Genomic DNA, 18,190 nt, shown 5'->3' on the forward strand with positions numbered 1-18,190 from the left:
GCTTGCACATAAATGATAACTGTTTGGCACATAAAGATCATTTACTGGGCACATTGCAAAAATCTATATGTGGGACACATAGAAACTATACGAAAAGTTTTCTCAGTGTAGCAGCGATGGCAGCGACATCAAGATTTTGTTTGCCACTTACTGCTCAAGGGGTGCTATATTGAAGGATTACTCGTAGATTACATACCCAGATAACACAACATCGTAAGTTCACATTAAATCGTTTTCATATCAACTTCACAATGGAATTGTATAATGATTAGAGTATGTCAAATCGAAGTGAACAATAAGTTGTTTTGCAGTCGTGCGTGTCTTCATATACAATTCATGACTGTGAATTATAAAGCAGGATAGGCAATTGCAATATTTGATTATATCTAAGTAACTTTTTTCAAAGGTGCGTAGTAATCAAGGGGTTTCCAACAGCAATGATTACTACGCCCTTCGAAAAAAGTTACTTTTGATTACTTTACTGATTACCTCTGATTACCAGTAATCAATCTCTTGTGATTACTATAAATTAATCATGATATTGCGCTCTTCACACTCAATTGGACTGCACAGTTATAAAGTGCAACCTTCAAAACTGTGATGAAAAGTCTGATAAAATCGCTAGTAATCTTGTATCGATAATACCATCAAACTTTATCGTCACGGAAGAGTATCGAAAATTGGAGGGTTTAAAGTGAAATCTTCTTCTTGGGTTGTTATTATTTTAACATTTTTGTTCTATTTGTTACGTATTTTTGCTTATACAGTCATATTATCGTTATTAATTATTAACGATAAGAAAACTTGATCCATAATCGTTATAGATTTTGATCGGCATTTCCCATCATTACAACTCTCCCATCTGAGCTGACATTTGATTTAGCAGTGGCGCCAGTACCAGTTGTAGGAAAAGCAAATAGTACAGTGGACCCCCGTTCGTTTGAACGATTCCTCATGCAAACTAACGGGGTTACTTTTTAATTTGAACAACTGGTAACCCGAAATATGCTGAAACCTGTGTGAACTGGCCGCCCTGCTCTTTGTTATTGTTTTGGTGGTTTGTTTTAGTTGGCAGTTGCAAGTGCGAATATTGCATTTTCCAATCGGATTTCTCTCTTAATCGTTAGGAAAACGAAATGTGAAACCGATGAAACACGCTAGGTCAGTACAAACGAATCGTGTTTATGTGCATTGTCTGCATAAACAAATGATGTCATGTTGAGAATGACATTTGAACCATTTTTAATTTGCACGTCGTGCAAACCAACGGGGTTCAAATTAAAAAGTGTTCAGATTAAAAATGGTCAAACGAACGGGGGTCCACGGTATTTAACTTTTCATTTATTTCATATATACTGCATATTTGTTAAAATTATGAATTATGCGCGGAAGTATGTATTTAGAAACTATTTTTATATTATTCGGAGCGTCGATAACAACTCTACTTAAGCATTAGAATTCAAATAGGAATCAACCAAGATTCATGGGTTTTTACCACGAAATTTTGGCAACTTTTCTCACCTACAAAATGTGTGACTGAACAAGTGTGCTCAAAATCCAACTTTCAATGCAAAGGGCAATACCAATGATTACTTAAGATTATTATTGATTACTCTACTGATTACCATTGATTACCTAAATAATTCGTATAAATGATTATAAAAGTAATCTCTGATTACTACGCACTCACTCATACGCTTTTCTGGAAACCCCTAGGTAGTAATCATTGCTGTTGGAAACCCCTTGCAGTAAATACTGAGGAAAAAGGCCTTTTTACGCGACGCTTCGAATAAACGTCAAAATTGAAAAGGTAAGCACCCGACAAACGAACATCGTTCGTTTCTTCAATCAGTTTAGAATTTGCCGTATTTCGGTTCGATAAGACGTATTACCTAAAGACCTAAAAAGTTAAAACAAAATGTTTTATGGTTAGAATTTAAAGCATTAGGTATAAAGTGGTAAATTTTGGTGAATACTATGTAAATATGTGTTACAAACTAGCTGACTTGGCATAAAAAATCAAATGCGTGCTGTGTGTTATTGAATAAATTCGTGAAAAGAAGGTGTGTTATGCTGGGGATCTAGTGTTTCTAGTCTTGTGGCAGCAGCAAGAATTGAAAAGGTTATCGAAGGATTAGAGAAGCGTTTAGATTATGTGAAGTTTTATAATATCAAAAATCCACTTGTAATTTTTCGTAAGTGCTTATCATTCAATACCGCATACATAGCTTATTGCACCCTTTACACAACTTTGTTCTGCTTTTGTTTTGTTTGCCGCTAGAAGCATAAGATGTGCTGCATTTGAAAAAATAAGGGGACGTCAATGGCAGCGACCCTCGCGTTGTGCTTCCACATCAATACATAATATAGATTCATAGGTATAAGCACCGGGTGAATAGAGCTCTTCCTGCTGGTGCTGTGGATGCCTGTCCCGTCGTGTGTGAGTGAGCAAGAGCGACTAGATGGTATAAGAAGTGAATAGGAAGAGAGGTAGCGAAAAATCGCCCCGTAGAAATTTATATCTAGAAGAGATCGAGGACGAACGCCACACGCGAAGCGCAGAAGCATGAAAACAAAACATCTGCCGTAGAAGTGTAATTAAACAAGGAATATATATTACCCATATGTGAGTTGTGTTGAAACTAGTAGGGATGTCAGAAGGTTTTATTGGTTAAAAATCAAATATGTTGGAAAAATAGTAATAAACAAAATACGATGTACTAAATGCAATGAAGTCATCGCTAGTTTCAATAAGTGTTTCCTCATATTACTAGGATGGTTCAAAACGCCTGAAGCAGCAGCAGAAGAAGACACACCGTGCCCTGAAAGGTGATTAGTGTTACAGTGGTGGAGTATCCGTAAAGAACCAGGAGAAAATTGAGCCTATTGCTGTATGTATATAGGAAACATAGACAGGAAGTGTACAAAGAAAAGAGCTTGGCCATTCCCGCATAAATTTTTATGTTCAAATTTTGAATGTATGTGAGAACATAACCGGATGGAATAAAGTGCGTAATTGAATAAATTTAGAAGCAGCATAAGACATGTGGGGAGAATAAAGTGTGCCAAGTCTTCAGCAGCGATCAAGAGGCGGCGCGGAAAGGTAAACATTTAGGGAGAACCAGCCGTCTGAAAGTTTGTTGTAAGCTGTTTAGCCAGCCCACGATACGTTATGGATAGCTCGGACGATGATCTTTCGGAACATTCGCAAGGGGACAAGTCCAGCAAGACTCGTTGGACAAAACATGAGGTAAGGTATTTGCAGGACGCTTCTTTTCTTCTAATCGTTTGATGATTGCCTAAAGAAAGCAAAACCTAGGTGCTACATTTCCATTTTTGGAATCTGACATTAAATTTTGGTTATTTTTTAAAATTCGGTTGACTAATGAACATGCAATCGCTTTAAGTTAGCTACACGTGTACTTCGTGGCAATATAGAAATGGAACCACGGTGAACTTTTACGAGCGCCCAGCTCTGAGCTTGTTTACATGTAGGCAGGTCATCTAGAAAAATGTTTTACTTTGAGTTGAAATAAGACAGGTCGGTGGTCATTTTCTTAGAGAGATCTGTCAAATTTCAACCAAAATTTAAAAAAATTTGCCTGTGGGTTCTAGGTAGTCTTATCCATTTTCAGGGGCTTCGATTTGAATGTTCATGAATGGTCACCGTGATAATGACTTTGGAGCCGGTTGCTTTAGAATGTACTTAGAGCAAGTGCTCCAAGTTCGTTCAAATTTTGTGTACCTGTTTTCTGTTCGGAAAGTTTTAAACTCATATTTTTTATGTGGATCTTATAGTACTCTCTTCTGAATTAAGGTGGATCAAATTATCGTCATTGCCACCTGTCTTTCTTCAAAAATTCATAAAATTCGAACTACCATCAGTTCAGGTAATCATATCGCTATTACATGAAAGGCGCTTCAATGAGCTTTTGAACAAAAATATTTTACTAAGATTAAAAGTTACTGGGTTGCTCTTGAAATATTCATTTTTTCGTGTTCTTATAATGTGTCGACCAACAAATTCCCCATTCTCGAGTGAATTTTAGTTGATTGGTGAAAACAGAATGGAACACTCTGGTGTGTATATGAACGGAAAAAAATAATTTAGAAATAGAATGTCACTAATTTTCTTTAAAATTTTTAATGGCAATTTTTCTATTCTTGCTTATATTTTTCAAGCCAGAATTCTTCAACCAAGCCCAAGTAACTTTTTTTAGTTTTTCAATGACTGGTTATGCAATGACTGCTGACTGCTGCTTTCCCACTGCTTATGGACTTTACATTGCCGTGAAGAATTTTGTAGAAAACGTTCCGGATGCGTATTCTTCCTGGATTGAAAAGAAAATTTCTAGGAAATTTTCTAGGAAAGTTAATAGTTAAGATTTTTTATATACTGTCTCGTTCATACGTTCATAAACTATACCTGTGTATAACTTTTTAAAATTCTGGGAGCTTCCATGCTCAAGTAAACAACAAGATTAAATCGTCTGTTTTGTTAGGCATACTGCAATCGATACATCATAGATATTCAAGCGGCAACTGATCCTTCTGCTCTAGATCTAGCAAGTCTATCAGCCCATTTATTTCTGGTTGTGTGAGTATGACCAACAACCTGATACACGGCGTTCCGGATGTTTATTTATGTTCATGTTAATATGGTACGCATTTTGATATTGAAATAACCGTATGATCGACTTTTATAGCCACCCAGTTTTCAGAAAAAAAGCTTTATAATGCTTGAAAAGTGCAGTAACTATTGATTTCGGCTAACTAATTTAATCTAATCTCATACTAACGCAGCCAATTCTAGAAAGCATCCTGGAAAATGACAATTGCTTGAATCAATCATTTTTCTTGTCAACGGCCAGGCCAACTGCGCAGCATGTACCACAGAGAGAATTCCAAGAAATCAAGTGAAACCAGAAATAATACCTAATTCCACTCAACTCAATGAAATCCACAATAGATCCCTAATAATGATCGCAGTGGTTTAGTCTCTTACAAAGAAAAAAATCCTCGGGGATGAACTAATGGCATTTAGACCAGAAGCCAAGCTGAAATTAACCAAGGATATAGCGCCTTATTTCTATCTCTGAAAATAGGTTGGTCTACTAAAAATATTAGTTTAAATAATTATAACACTTGAAATTAAAGTTATGTGGTTCAACTGTTGCCTAAAACTACAGTTATGAGTTAAGCAACAGAAAACCATACAACCCCGACCCTTGGCTACTTAGCTTGGCTACTCAATAATACAAATTGAAGTATTTGGTATGGCCACGTGGAAACGGCTAGGTTTGGGATTACTAGAGCTATGTTGGCCCTTTTTATACTAGTTGCCATTCCCATTTCATACCCTCGGTTTCGGTTAATGACAATAAACATTAATACCACGACAATGTTGGTAATTTTCTTTTCCATGTAACCTAATATCTACTATTGCTTAAAAAGGTTCTATACGACAAAGTGCTAAGCGAACTTATTAAGTGCAATTATTTCCGACCACAATCGTGTATAATCAATGGAGTCAACCCAAGACTGTCAAAAGCTAGTCGTATGTTGTCGATAAGCACATAAGACTGCTTCAGATGTAAATATAGAGGCTTGATATAAGGCTAATATATACCTAAGGCGGCAGTTGGAATTGTAGTAAATGCTCCAGACAGTGCCATTATTTAAATGTATCCTTTGAAGATGGTTCAGTTTTGTGAGAACCGTCTGAGTCTAAACTTCCCCCTTCCGCCACCATACGTGACAACGTATGCCAATACTGGTCTGTCAACGAGCATGTACAACTAGTTAAAAAAACTTTTTTTACGTGGATAATACGTTCCACGATCGTCCTTGTTCTTTGCCGTCTCCTATACTGATTGATCCATTCGGTATTTCCATTTTCGTTGTTCGTGATAAATGAAAGTTTCGGTTTACTACCTTACCGGGTCGCGATACCTACATCCCGCTGATCTTGTGCATGTGACCCGCTGAAATCTTCCAATTAATTTAATTTAATGCTCATCATACAAAATTAATGCTCCTCCATTGGCTCAAGTAACATTACAGTGTCCTGAAAATTATAATTTCTGCTAATGTCAATCAAAGTGCTCTACAATATATAAAGTCATCTCCTCGGTAATCAGAAATTCGCTTGGATAACATCGCCCAGCCGTTAGGTATTACCACTACTATAGCTATCAAATTCGCGTATTCCGTATATTTTTTATCAATAGACAGCACATTAACCTAAAAGAATCTAATATCATCTCTACAACGCAAGGTGGTTCCAGAGGTATCCAAACACGCGTTTTTTTAATTCCGCTGAAATGGTTGATTATACTGGTTAAGTATGTTCCGAGAAATTTCTCATCGTTAAAAGCTCCTTCATATGGCATGAACGATTCTTTGATTAATCCACCTAAAAGTCAGATGGAAAATTTATTTTTTGAACAGTAAGAGATACAGCGAAACCCAGGTAACCGCTAAGCACTGAATTAAGCTTGAAAGCTGCTCTATATTTGCAAGTTACAAAGTCTCCACAAAAATTGTTCCTTATCTCTAAAACTTTAATAGCTAGAAGGTTAGATTCTTTGGCAAAGTTCTTTATAATAATCTCAAAAAATTTTGAAGAACACTGTTTTGCAGTATCTTTTACTGTTCAAAAAATTAATTTTCTATCTGACTTTTAGGGGGATTAATCAAAGAATCATTCATGTCATAAGAAAAAGATTTTAACGCTAAGAAATTTCTCTGAACATACTTAACCAGTATAATCAACTATTTCAGTGCAATTAAAAAACGCGGGTTTAGATACCTCTGAGACCACTGTGCAACGTTTTATAAATATACCATTTCATTGTTTTAAGCATTACATTTCACCTTAAATGACAGTACGGCCTTTGGCAGAGGTATTCCAGAGTCTGTTCGTTGGGTTCGCGCGAGATCTGTCTGCGGGCATAGGTGTGTCGGCTATATTTGGAGATCTGCTCGTGTTTTAGTACTCGACAATGGCTGTCTCGTCAGATAGAACTGGTGTCTGAGGCCTCCCTGTTGCTATGACGATGACAATACAAAAAAGGCTCGGCATAGAGTTTTATACGGTGCTAAGCGACCAGCTGGATAATAAAAAAAAAGAATTTTAAGAGAATTCAAAGGAGGTTTGATATAAAGTATTGATTGATAGAGAAACAAAATCAAAACAAATGCTAATAAGATAATAAACAGTCTTTGGTCGAGGTTACTTTGAAAGCCAGTTAAAATTGCTCATTTTGGTAGTATAATTTGAACATCAGTGAACATGATAATATAAATATATCCACTAAATATACAAAATATGAATAAATATGCAATCTTCTTAAATTAATACAAACGTTGCTGAACGTTTTATTTGTCTGGGCATCGAATTGAAATTTTTTTATTCCGTTGTACAACAGAGAGTGAGACAGTGATCTTCCAAACAAAACATGTGTTCTTGGATCTTCCGCGTTTCTAGTTATTGTAGTTTCAATTCGATCACACAAATATCGAGGTAGCATCCCCATTTTTTTTAAGACATTATCAATGTGAGACTTAAAGGTTAACTTGTCATCAATGATTACTCCAAGATACTTTAGTTCATTTACGCGATCAATAGTCTCACCATCAATTTCAACATATACGTATGGTTTGGAGTTGACTGAAATAATCATATAAGTATTTAATTGTTTTGAAAAATCTCATGTTTGTTTTTGTTATTTACTGATTAATAGTAAATTTGCATTACTGGTCTAGTTTATTTGAATGCTACTTTATTCTCACGGCTTCAATCTGCATGAAAAATACTGTGCATTTCTATAGGTGCTACATTCCGTTTTCGAAATTTGATCCTCTGTTTTAATTCTGCAGACTGTTAGGATACAGGACAATTGTGGGGCTAGTACAATGCTGCCGTGAATCGCATAACTGTCCTATTTTCTATGGAGTTTCCTATATAAATGGGACTGTTATGCGATTCACGGCAGTATGATTCAGTTGACTCTAACAGCCACTGTGAATCGACATTCAAACATACGACTACTGTTTTGTTACACCAACGTCTAAAATTCTAACTAAAATTCATAATTGTAAATAAAAACCAAAAATTTCAAGTAAAGAACAACAACATGCATAAATTTTAAGCAAATCTGAGCACCTGAGCAAACATATCAACATATATGTATACTTTTTGTCTTGAAAACACCCCCTCCCCTTTGTTGTAGCAATATACGGTAATAACAAAATATTTTTTTTGCAGGATGCCGCCCTAAAATCACTGGTGGAGCAGTACGGTGAACGGTGGGACGTGATTGCCAAATTTCTAAAAGACCGCACTGACATACAATGTCAACAGCGTTGGACCAAAGTAGTCAATCCCGATCTCATCAAGGGACCGTGGACAAAGGAGGTAGGTTTCCTGCATTCCAAACGAAAGGAACACAGCAAAACATGATCTTTCGTGTCAGGTTTTTTCCTGTACATAGTGTAGTGTAGTTACAGGTTTTATCTGCTTCCACTAAACTGTGCATCGTTCTGTGACTGTAACTAACTATTAACAGTAGGAAGGGTCGTCTCACCCCAGTGCGCACTTATTTACATGGTTGGCGGCAACCCTTTCAGTTTATTCATAGGGGTCTTTCGAGTGTGCTTGTATTGCATTCATGCATATGACCAATGCGACAAAAATATCTGTATACTATTTTCGACAATATTATGTTTTTATGATGCGGTGAAAATATAGGTATTTTTGCGTCTAAGAAATTTATATAAGAAAAGTTTTACCTATCGCAACCAAAAGTATGTTGTCGAACATGCTGAACGGAAGCTTGCTTTATGATATTTCCTGTGTTAGGTAGGGAAATGAAACGAACGATAGAAGGGCAGTCGATCGTACTTGCAATGTTGAACGCACCGGCCGGCAGTATAGATAATCGACATTAATGGATATGATGACGCAGTAAGAAATCAGAGAGAAGAGAATGATCAGCACTCGCATTTCAAGAAATGTTCTTGCAGGGAAAGACAATGTACGGAAGTAGACTATTATAATGTTGCAACTCAATGAGAGAGTTTCGCTGAATATCAATTTAATTACAAAAAGCTAATCTATAACATTAAGAGATGATTACACTCAAGTCGCTCTTTACGCGAAGGATACGTACCGCGTAAAACAAAATCGCGTAAAAAACCGCGCAGATCTCGAAATTCGCGTAAAAACCGCGTTAATTCAAACTGTATATAAAACCGCGCAAAAAGCGACTTCAGCGTATATAAAAAAGCAGGTGCTCCTTATAAACCTTATAAATTTATTATTATATTCTTTTATTTTGTGTATGTTTAAACTATTTCGAAACCAAAATTTTATATTCAATGGAATCACTAATATTTAGTTGGATCAAGGGTGTCCTGGCGACACTGCAACACTCGCAGTGGGTAAGTGATCGTTTAGGCTGTGAGCCATTTCGCGAAATTTTTAACTTTTTAGTTAAAATTTGACAGTTCCATGGCTATTTCTCCTCGAGTGGTTAAAATCAGTTCAGAATGGGAACCATTTCATATTTTGACAGATTGATAGTTGTTTTACTCAATGAGAGCATATATAAGGTGAGGATGAAGATATTATGTTTCTATAACAGCGAATTTATTTATTCAGCCCAGGTTGGAATTGGATGAATTTTTGGTGTTCCTTTGCTCCTATTTGATAGATAAACTATATCTCATTTCATTTCGGGTTGAATAAACAAATTTGTTATATGTTAAATATCCATACAGTGCCAGTGGTGAAAAAAAAATTCAAGGAAAATTCAGTCAAACACATCGAAGCTCTTTCCTCACCTGTGGCATATCTTATTGGCTCTCAGAACTTTAAAACTTAAAACTAATCATGTTCCCGAGCAGGGTTATTTTCGAAAAACCATCGTACTGTCAAATTTTAACCAAAAAGTTAAAAATTTCGCGAAATGGTTCACAGCCAGCCTTCAACGAGGCAATCGATCAAGTGTCATCGGAAAAAGATAAATAAACAAAGTTAAAATTGGAAAAGAAGTGAAAGTTTAGATTGCAAGGTAAAGATTTAAAAGCAAAGTGAATTGTGTCCGCTAGATTCGAGTGAAGATAATCAGTAAGAGTGAAATTAAATAGTAATTGGAAAGTTGAATCTGTATTACGGTGACGTGAACTGAGATGCAACTGCGATATAGATATTGCATTACAGATCAACCAGTGCACCTACGTGCAGTTTGTTGATCCCGTTGCAGTAGAAGGAAGCTAACCCGATTGTGATTTAGGTATAATTGTATGCTGTGCATTCACCCGTGATTGTTCGGATAGTTGTAGGAATAAATAATCCTTGCAGCGATTTCACCTTAGTTTTGAGCTACTCAAACTAAGGTGATCGCTGCAAAGATTCATTATCCCTACAACTATCCAAACAATATTAAAGATTACTCTAGATAATGGAAGAAATGGAATGCTATGATTCTGGGCGTGTGGTCGGTCTAATTCTGCCGAAGCGAAGATGGTCGAGTGTGAAAACTACCAAACGTGGTATCACCTAAGTTGCGCCGGAGTATCGCCGGGAGTGGAAAATCGACCGTGGAATTGTGCGAAATGTCCTCAACCACCGGCTCCCCTCGTGCTGTCAAAATCAAAGTCGAAAGATAATCTTTTACAAACAGTACTTTCGGAAGCAAAGAAAGGTGGAAGAAAACCATCGGCGAAATCGGCTGCAGGCAGTACTAGCGCCATCGGTTATCGGCTCGTAGTCCCGCAGCAAGCGGCTGTTAAACCTCCCACGGGAACCATTCCAATGGTTACACAGAGTGATCGTTCAAAGTCTGGCAACGTAATGGAAAATTTCCCAAGACAAGAAGTAACTGTCACGGCCCCGAAAAAGCATCCGGAGATACTGAATACAGCAAGTTCCTGTGCGGCTTCTGCGAACGCCAACACTTCAAGCTCTAGAGCTCGAACGCTGTTGTCACTACAGAAGTTAGAAGAAAAACGTCTGTTGAAGCAGAGAAAGCTGAAAAAAGGCAAGGCGAAAGCCAAGGCATTCGAAGCAGAGTAGCAATATCTTAATGAGAAGTACGACCCAGAGGAGCAGCTCGCCGAGGACGATGAACTTTCGCAGGTCAGTTTTCGGAGCGGTACCTCGAAAGTGAACGACTGGATCGATCAGCAGCAGCAAGATACTACTAGCGGAAATGTTCCGCCAACAGTCAGTCAGCAGTCCCGTGCGTGAAGCAACCCCACCAACGCGAGTAGAACGGGATCGTGCAGTAGAACTGCAGTTGGCAGAGGGCGAAGTAGCTTTGAATCGACCAAGTAATGCAAACGATCGGGTAGGAGTTATAGAACCAAGAAATGAGCTAGAGCTGGAGAGAAGACCGAACGTGCCACGCGATATTACTGTTCCGTAAGAAAATGCTATTAGCCTTACTCCCAGTCAGTTGACCGCGCGGCAAGTATGGCCAAGGCTTCCGTTCTTTTCGGGCGAACCGGGTGAATAGCCAGTTTTTCACAATAGTCTAGTAAGTGGGAACTCTGCATGTGGGTTTTCGCATGTAGAAAATATTGTGAGACTTCAGGAGAGTTTAAAGGGCTCAGCACGGGAAGCTGAGGTAACAGAGTTGATGTTTCCGAACAGTGTTCCATCAATAATAGAGACGTTGCGACGGTTATATGGACGGCCAGAGTTTCTGGTGAAACACTTGTTGGGGAAAGTTCGTCGTATGGACGCTCCGAAACCAAAACGACTGGACACGTTGATCAACTTCGGCATGGCTTGCGATAACCTTGAAGCTGCCAACCTTCGAAGCCAACTCGCTAATCCAACGCTTTTGGAGGAGCTAGTGGAAAAATTACCGGCAATGATTAAGTTAGACTGGGTGCGATGGAAGAGAGCGTACGAGGAGCCTTCTCTGAAAGAATTCGAAGTGTTCATGGATAACTTGGTGATGGATGCGAGCGAGGTTACTACACTGGTTGCGCTGAAAATGGATGTTATCAAATGCGAAAAGGGTAGATCGTCACACAAAGGATATATCAATTCTCGCGTAACTTTTCAAAAGGACCTAAGTAACAATGAGAGATTCTCTTTGCGTCTCTTCTCTTTCACCTCCCACGGCAATCCAAATGCACTTTAAAACACCAGCTCTGCATGAATCTATTGCTAGCGTCACTATCTAGCTAAACGTGAGGAAATTTTTTGTTGGAATGCATTTATATCGCCGTAATAATCAGAAGAGAGGGACGCCAAAGAGAGTCTCTCAATGTTACTTAGGTCCTTTTGAAAAGTTTCGCGAGAATTCTCACAGTAATTCAGGGGACTCTATTGACGCTCCGATCAGAAAGCCATGTCCGATATGCGGAAGGGTTGATCGTCGCGTCCGGAACTGTGACGAATTCAAGCAGATGACGTTGAATTATCGCCTGAGAGCAGTAGAGCAGTACAAGCTATGCGTAGTCTGTCTATATGACCATGGTGGATGTGTAAGTTCGGATTCCATTGCAACGTTGGGAATTGCCTGCACCATCCTTAATCGCTTCCTGTCACCGGAGCATAGACATAGGTTACATCAAAAAGCAAAGCAGAGAATGAAATTCGGTGGTTCACGTTTTTTCGCTAGCGAAAAAGTTGAACATTTTGTATTGGATTTTCACTTCGCTCGGAACTCTATGCAGGGCTTTATACGGAGGATGTGAAATAAGCTCCAGTTATCTATTCTTTTCACCTAGGAGATGTAATTGCCTTATTTCATGACTTAGAAGCTAAACCAGACACAATAGATAAAATAGGCTACACTTAGGTATTAAAAGAAAAACAAAAACTGGTATTAATCTACCAATAATTTGAAAGAGGTCAAATCTCTTTTATATATTTTTTGTAAAATTTGTTACAATTACGATATTTGAAAATTCAGACTAACCATTGTTATTATTTTAGAACTGTTAGTAAAACAGAGTTTTTTTTTCATGTGTGGACTCTTCACTGCGACCAGTATATAGTTGATCTATTGTGATATCGCCCGGGTGTTTGTTGTATGACCTGCACAGCATTTCTTTTTGCTATAATCGCTATTGAATGAGCGATATGCTTATTAAATTTTATGCGTGCTTGTGTGTATTGGGGTTTACCCTTCCTTCAAAGCTTGATCTACTTTACCCACTTGTTCCTCGTTGCCAGTAACTATCCCATATTATAGCCATCCCTAGCGAGGACTCATTCGTACCTCTGACCAGTACACTTAACTATATGAGGGACATTTGCACTGTCAAGAGGCTTCAGAGAGTAAATATAAAATTCAGCATGAAGGAAAAGCAAATGAGGGGCCTGAGAATAAACCCATGCTAAAGTCACTTGACATCGAATGGCTTGATTCTACTAAGATTCGAACCCACCACCACTCGCTTGACTCGGTAATCTTGCGGCTACGGAGCCCCCCAAAATAGAGTTAGAATAAAATAAAAACATTTTGAGCTAGAGTTGGAGTAAAACTAAAATCGAAATTATCGTACGAGATATCTTCATCCTGAAGGATTTCCGAATTTAATTAAGTTGTGTACATGGCCATGGGTAGTTTTAAATTTGAACGTTCCCAAAACTCCAAGGGACATTTTTCGATTTTCTTGTATATCATTTATTTCTAAAACTCATCAATGTCGTATCTTATTGTATCTTGCAGGAAGACGATAAAGTGGTTGAATTAGTCACCAAATATGGCCCAAAAAAGTGGACCCTCATCGCGCGTCATCTTCGTGGCCGTATCGGAAAACAGTGCCGGGAGCGGTGGCACAACCATCTTAATCCTAACATCAAGAAAACCGCCTGGACCGATGAAGAGGATAACATCATATATCAAGCCCATCTGCAATGGGGTAATCAATGGGCAAAAATTGCCAAACTGCTGCCAGGTCGTACGGATAATGCTATCAAAAACCACTGGAACTCAACCATGCGACGAAAGTACGAAGGACCTGACGCAACACGTCGTAAACCGAAATCCCAAAATCAACAGCATCTTGCCGGAACAGGACACGTACAAGTGACTGCACAGCAGGCACAAACTAGCCAGACTAGCTTGCGGAACATAATCTGTAATAATCGGAAAAAAGCATCGCCCGAGAGTATAATTGATGAAGATTCGCTCGATAAAGATAATACAACCGTGGCAGTTTCAACTGAGCAAGGAGATTTTCTCATTTCACCCTTGCCGAATGCGACCAGCGAGAAACAGTTTGTCATTGCACCACTGTACACGGCGGGGAAAACCACGTTTGTTAATGCCAAAGCAATTTTAAATAACAACAACAACAATAATAATAACATTAATAACGGCAGTGGATGTCCTGAAACCAACCGCAACAATAATAACAATCAACCGTACACACAAACCAGCGTAGATTTTAGTGATCTACTGAGTGGCAGCGATGGAGATGGAAGCGATCGAAAGTTTAAGATCAACACACCAAGCATCCTACGGAAAAGGCGACGATTCCGGGACGAGAACGAAATGGTGAGACTAACAATTTTGTGCTTTGATTTCATATTTTATGATTGATTGCTTATTTTTGTTACGTTGTGTACTTATTTCTATGTGCGTTTGTTTCTTATTCTTAATTTCGCTCACGACGGTGTGCCAACCCTCAATTTATTTTGCTTTTCATCACGATTAAGTAAATTAAAAAAACTGAAACAAAATATGAGCTAGCTAGGGTATTTACTTAACTAAATCATTGTTTGCAAAGCATTGTAAAACTCAATAAATCGTAGAGTATAACACACCAATGTAAATAATCAAAAATCGTTCCATGCACTTTTAGAACGACCTGCAGCATCAGATATTGCTTGCGCACCAGCAACAACGGCACCTGCAACTGCTGCAGGCGACATCCGCCACAAGTCAGTCGCTTCCTAGCGTACCGCATCATTCATCTCAGTCTCAGACGCTGCACCAGCATCAGGAACAGGCCGAAAAGCATCTCCTTTCGCCAACTGTTACACCCATTAAACCACTTCCATTTTCACCCAGTCAGTTTTTGAATTCTCCCAGTTTGAATGTTTCATTCGATCAGCTACCGGCCAGTACACCCGTTAAGAAACTCATCGTTAAAGTACGTTGTTTGGTTTGTTATGTTTTATTATTGCTATTTTTTGTTCTGCCCAGACTATCGTATATTTAAAATTAACACTTTTTTGTATTTTAGAATAACGATACTAGTCTTTTGAGTACTCCAGTCCCATTAAAAGATAACCAACCTCTAAAAAGAGAGATTACAGATGAGGATGTTAAAAATCCTATTAAAACGCCTTTGAAAGATTCAAAGTCGATGGAGCCCCGTACACCGACACCGTTTAAAAATGCAATGGCAGAGCTGGGGAAGCGGCGCTCAGAAGTGTAAGGAAAATGTTTCTCATAAATTGCAAATGCATTGTTTCTAATTATTTTTTTCTATCTAACAGTTATATACCGCCCAGTCCAGCCCGACTTGGTGAGGACATTGCTGAAATCATGAGCAACGAACAGGCTAAAGAAACTGACAATGGAAGATCTAGCAAAGTAGTCGCCGTGAACGGTAACGTTGGTCCGTCGCAGATCGAGTCTAAGAAAAATGCTGTTCCTCCCGTACCGCAATCACCACATACAAAAAAAGCTAGATTCACACAAAACTGGGAAAATTCCGACATGAGCTTCTTTGCTGAGACACCGGTAAGTGATAAACGGGTGGTTTTTAGCAAATTTAATTTACTGATAACAAATTTCCTTTGCATTTGACAGAGTAAATCGCTCATATCAGATTCTGGCGTTATTTTCTCGCCACCCAGCATACTGCGCGAAACACTTAGCGATTCGGACCTTCTGCTGGACGGAGGTGGAGGTATTCTGGAACCTTCCAATACGCACGTAGTTCAGCCTAAGCCGGCTGAGCCGATCGAGGTGGGTCTAACTCCTCTGTTTCAGTTGTGGCCTTACCGTTTTTGGGGTAGCAAGGAAGAATATCAACGTTGTCAACTTTAGTGCATTTGAGGTGCTCAAAATAAAGCATCTGCATCTGCATCAGTATACTAGGATGGTCGTAGTTGAATGGTTCGACATTTCTTTGAAAAAAAAAACTTGCTCGTTTCCTTTGGTTAGTTTCCATAAAGAACCATTTTGTATCATGGCATTTGTCATGTGATCACTACAAATACAAAAAAACAAAATTGGCAGAGATATGCGCCATCGTACAAAAACTATACTAAATCAGAGAACAGATTTGACAACTGTGCAGCCGATGCGACGAATACTCTAAAGCCTTATATCAATATTTCAAGTGCTTACGACTATAGAATTATAACATAATTTTCGATTTTTTTGCCAAAAATGATCTGGTACCAAAACAGTCAAAGCGGTTTTTTACCGGACAATACAAATAAACGGTTGAATCGATAAGAATACGATATCATAAGTTCTTATACATTTTTATAAATAGGTCATATATCATCTCTATCATCTATATGTTGTGTTCTTCAGGGGTGAGAAACGACTAATATTTTTAGAAGCTAATTCATTACTACTTGCTTCTTCGATGGTTGTTTAACCCGTTAATATAATAGCGTTTTTGTCTTTGCTTAGGTTCAACCCAAGGTGAGCCAAGAGATGTTCTCTGATGTTTAAATTTGTTTATCACCCCTGCTGGGTGTTACCCTTGATGATCACTGACTATGTTAACAAAAAGTGTAGGAAGATATCTTAACTCACCTTGGTTCAACCTAGATTTACTCCGATTCCAACACAACAGCTGTCAAAACGGCGAAACTAAAGTTCAACCTGACTGAAAAAACGGAAAAAAACAGATGTTTTGACCGCCATTCGATTGGAACTAGGGCGAATCTAGGTTGGGCATAAGCAAAAACAAAAACGCTACTATTTACTCGCGACAGATATGTATTTCGCCTACGACTTGTAGGCTTCATCAGTGTCTGTTTTCGCGCTCTTCGTTCGAATGACGACTAATTTCTCTTTAATTGGAATAAAAATTGTGTTCATAAAACATATGCCATGTTATCGGATTGGCAAGAAGAATGCAGTGAATACATTAAAAAAAAGAAACTTTTATATTGTGCCTAAAAACTGCTTCTGAAATTTGAAAAGTTAACGACGACTCCTTTCCCCTTAAAGTGAGTATAAAGTCAGTCGCCAGACTGTATGTAATAATCACAGCACAAATATGCGTGATTTGAAATCCTTCAATGAATGTTCATACTTTTAGACGTAAGTACGTTGACGACTTTAGTCTTAAAAGATATATGATTTTATGATAAAATCAAGGTGATGTTCTCGAACACAAGAAAGTCAAGTAGGCAATGAAGTATGGAATATTTAAGGCCCCATTGTTGCATGGATTTATAATTTTCTTTTCATTTTAGACTCTGGATCCAAAATGGGAGAAATTCGCGTGTGGCAAAACTCGCGATCAGCTCTTCATGACCCAGCAAGCGCATAGCTGTCTGAAGAAAACCTCCCTTCAGCCACGATCACTGAATTTTTACAAATAGGACTAACTTACTTGACCCTCTAAGCCGTTTATGAGCGTAACGAGTGTTTTCTAGTTAAGATAAAACATTATGAGTAAGGAAAAAAGTAATGCTACAATTGTGTTTGGTTACTAAGGTTTGAAGTGTAGGGTTTTTTTTTCTAAAAAGAGTAAAAGCGAAGACCATACAAATGTGTTATCAATAAGTCGGCTTTTGACACGTTCTTATTTAGTCTCTTTTGAGACTCTTTTAATTCCATAGCTTTAACAAATCATTATATAGTACTGACACGAAGCTTAGCAGCTTGATAACCATTTAAAAGCACGACTTTCCTTTAATTACAAGAAGTTAGTTAAGAGTTTTATACTAACATCTCAAGGTCACTAGTGAGCAAGGAATATAGTATAGTTATGAAGTCAGCTGTAAGATTTGCAAGAATGTTATATAGCAGTTTACAATTTGACAATTTATTGAAGCAGGAAATGTCTCAAAAATACAATGTACATTTATTTATGTACCAGTCCTTGGCAATTTTATTGGCGTCTATTTGTCCGTTTGTAAAGAAAATAACCTACATACTATTTATAGCAGAGTTATATAACAATAAATTATCATTGTTTACGAGATAAAACTTATTTTTTATTGTTGATACACTTCTCA

General features: G+C 38.0%; 1 protein-coding gene across 8 annotated transcripts; it reads left to right on the forward strand.

The window, feature by feature from the left end:
* Positions 1-1,861: 1,861 nt before the first annotated feature.
* Positions 1,862-18,149, forward strand: LOC128740572 (myb protein). Of its 8 annotated transcripts, none has more exons than XM_053836129.1 (9): positions 1,862-1,948; positions 2,775-3,250; positions 8,270-8,419; positions 13,698-14,528; positions 14,836-15,126; positions 15,220-15,410; positions 15,476-15,722; positions 15,792-15,950; positions 17,423-18,149. In XM_053836129.1, exons 2-9 carry the CDS (start codon positions 3,173-3,175, stop codon positions 17,549-17,551), a joined length of 2,076 nt encoding a protein of 691 aa, XP_053692104.1. In that variant the 5' UTR covers positions 1,862-1,948; positions 2,775-3,172; the 3' UTR covers positions 17,552-18,149. The 8 variants fall into 8 exon arrangements, with proteins under 8 accessions (XP_053692104.1, XP_053692103.1, XP_053692100.1 ...); XM_053836128.1 differs by having other exon boundaries at positions 1,872-1,958; XM_053836125.1 differs by having other exon boundaries at positions 1,883-2,626.
* Positions 18,150-18,190: the final 41 nt, after the last annotated feature.

The sequence above is a fragment of the Sabethes cyaneus genome, chromosome 3 (genome assembly GCF_943734655.1).
Source record: "Sabethes cyaneus chromosome 3, idSabCyanKW18_F2, whole genome shotgun sequence".
In the NCBI taxonomy this organism is placed as follows: Eukaryota; Metazoa; Arthropoda; class Insecta; order Diptera; family Culicidae; genus Sabethes; species Sabethes cyaneus.

What these genes read in the sequence shown, in the direction of transcription:
- LOC128740572 (XM_053836129.1), top strand. Translation starts at nt 3,173, where the DNA reads ATGGATAGCTCGGACGATGATCTTTCGGAACATTCGCAAGGGGACAAG. An exon ending in TCCGGGACGAGAACGAAATG is followed by an intron (nt 14,529 to 14,835) that starts GTGAGACTAACA and finishes ATGCACTTTTAG; the next exon opens with AACGACCTGCAGCATCAGAT. An exon ending in GCTTCTTTGCTGAGACACCG is followed by an intron (nt 15,723 to 15,791) that starts GTAAGTGATAAA and finishes TGCATTTGACAG; the next exon opens with AGTAAATCGCTCATATCAGA.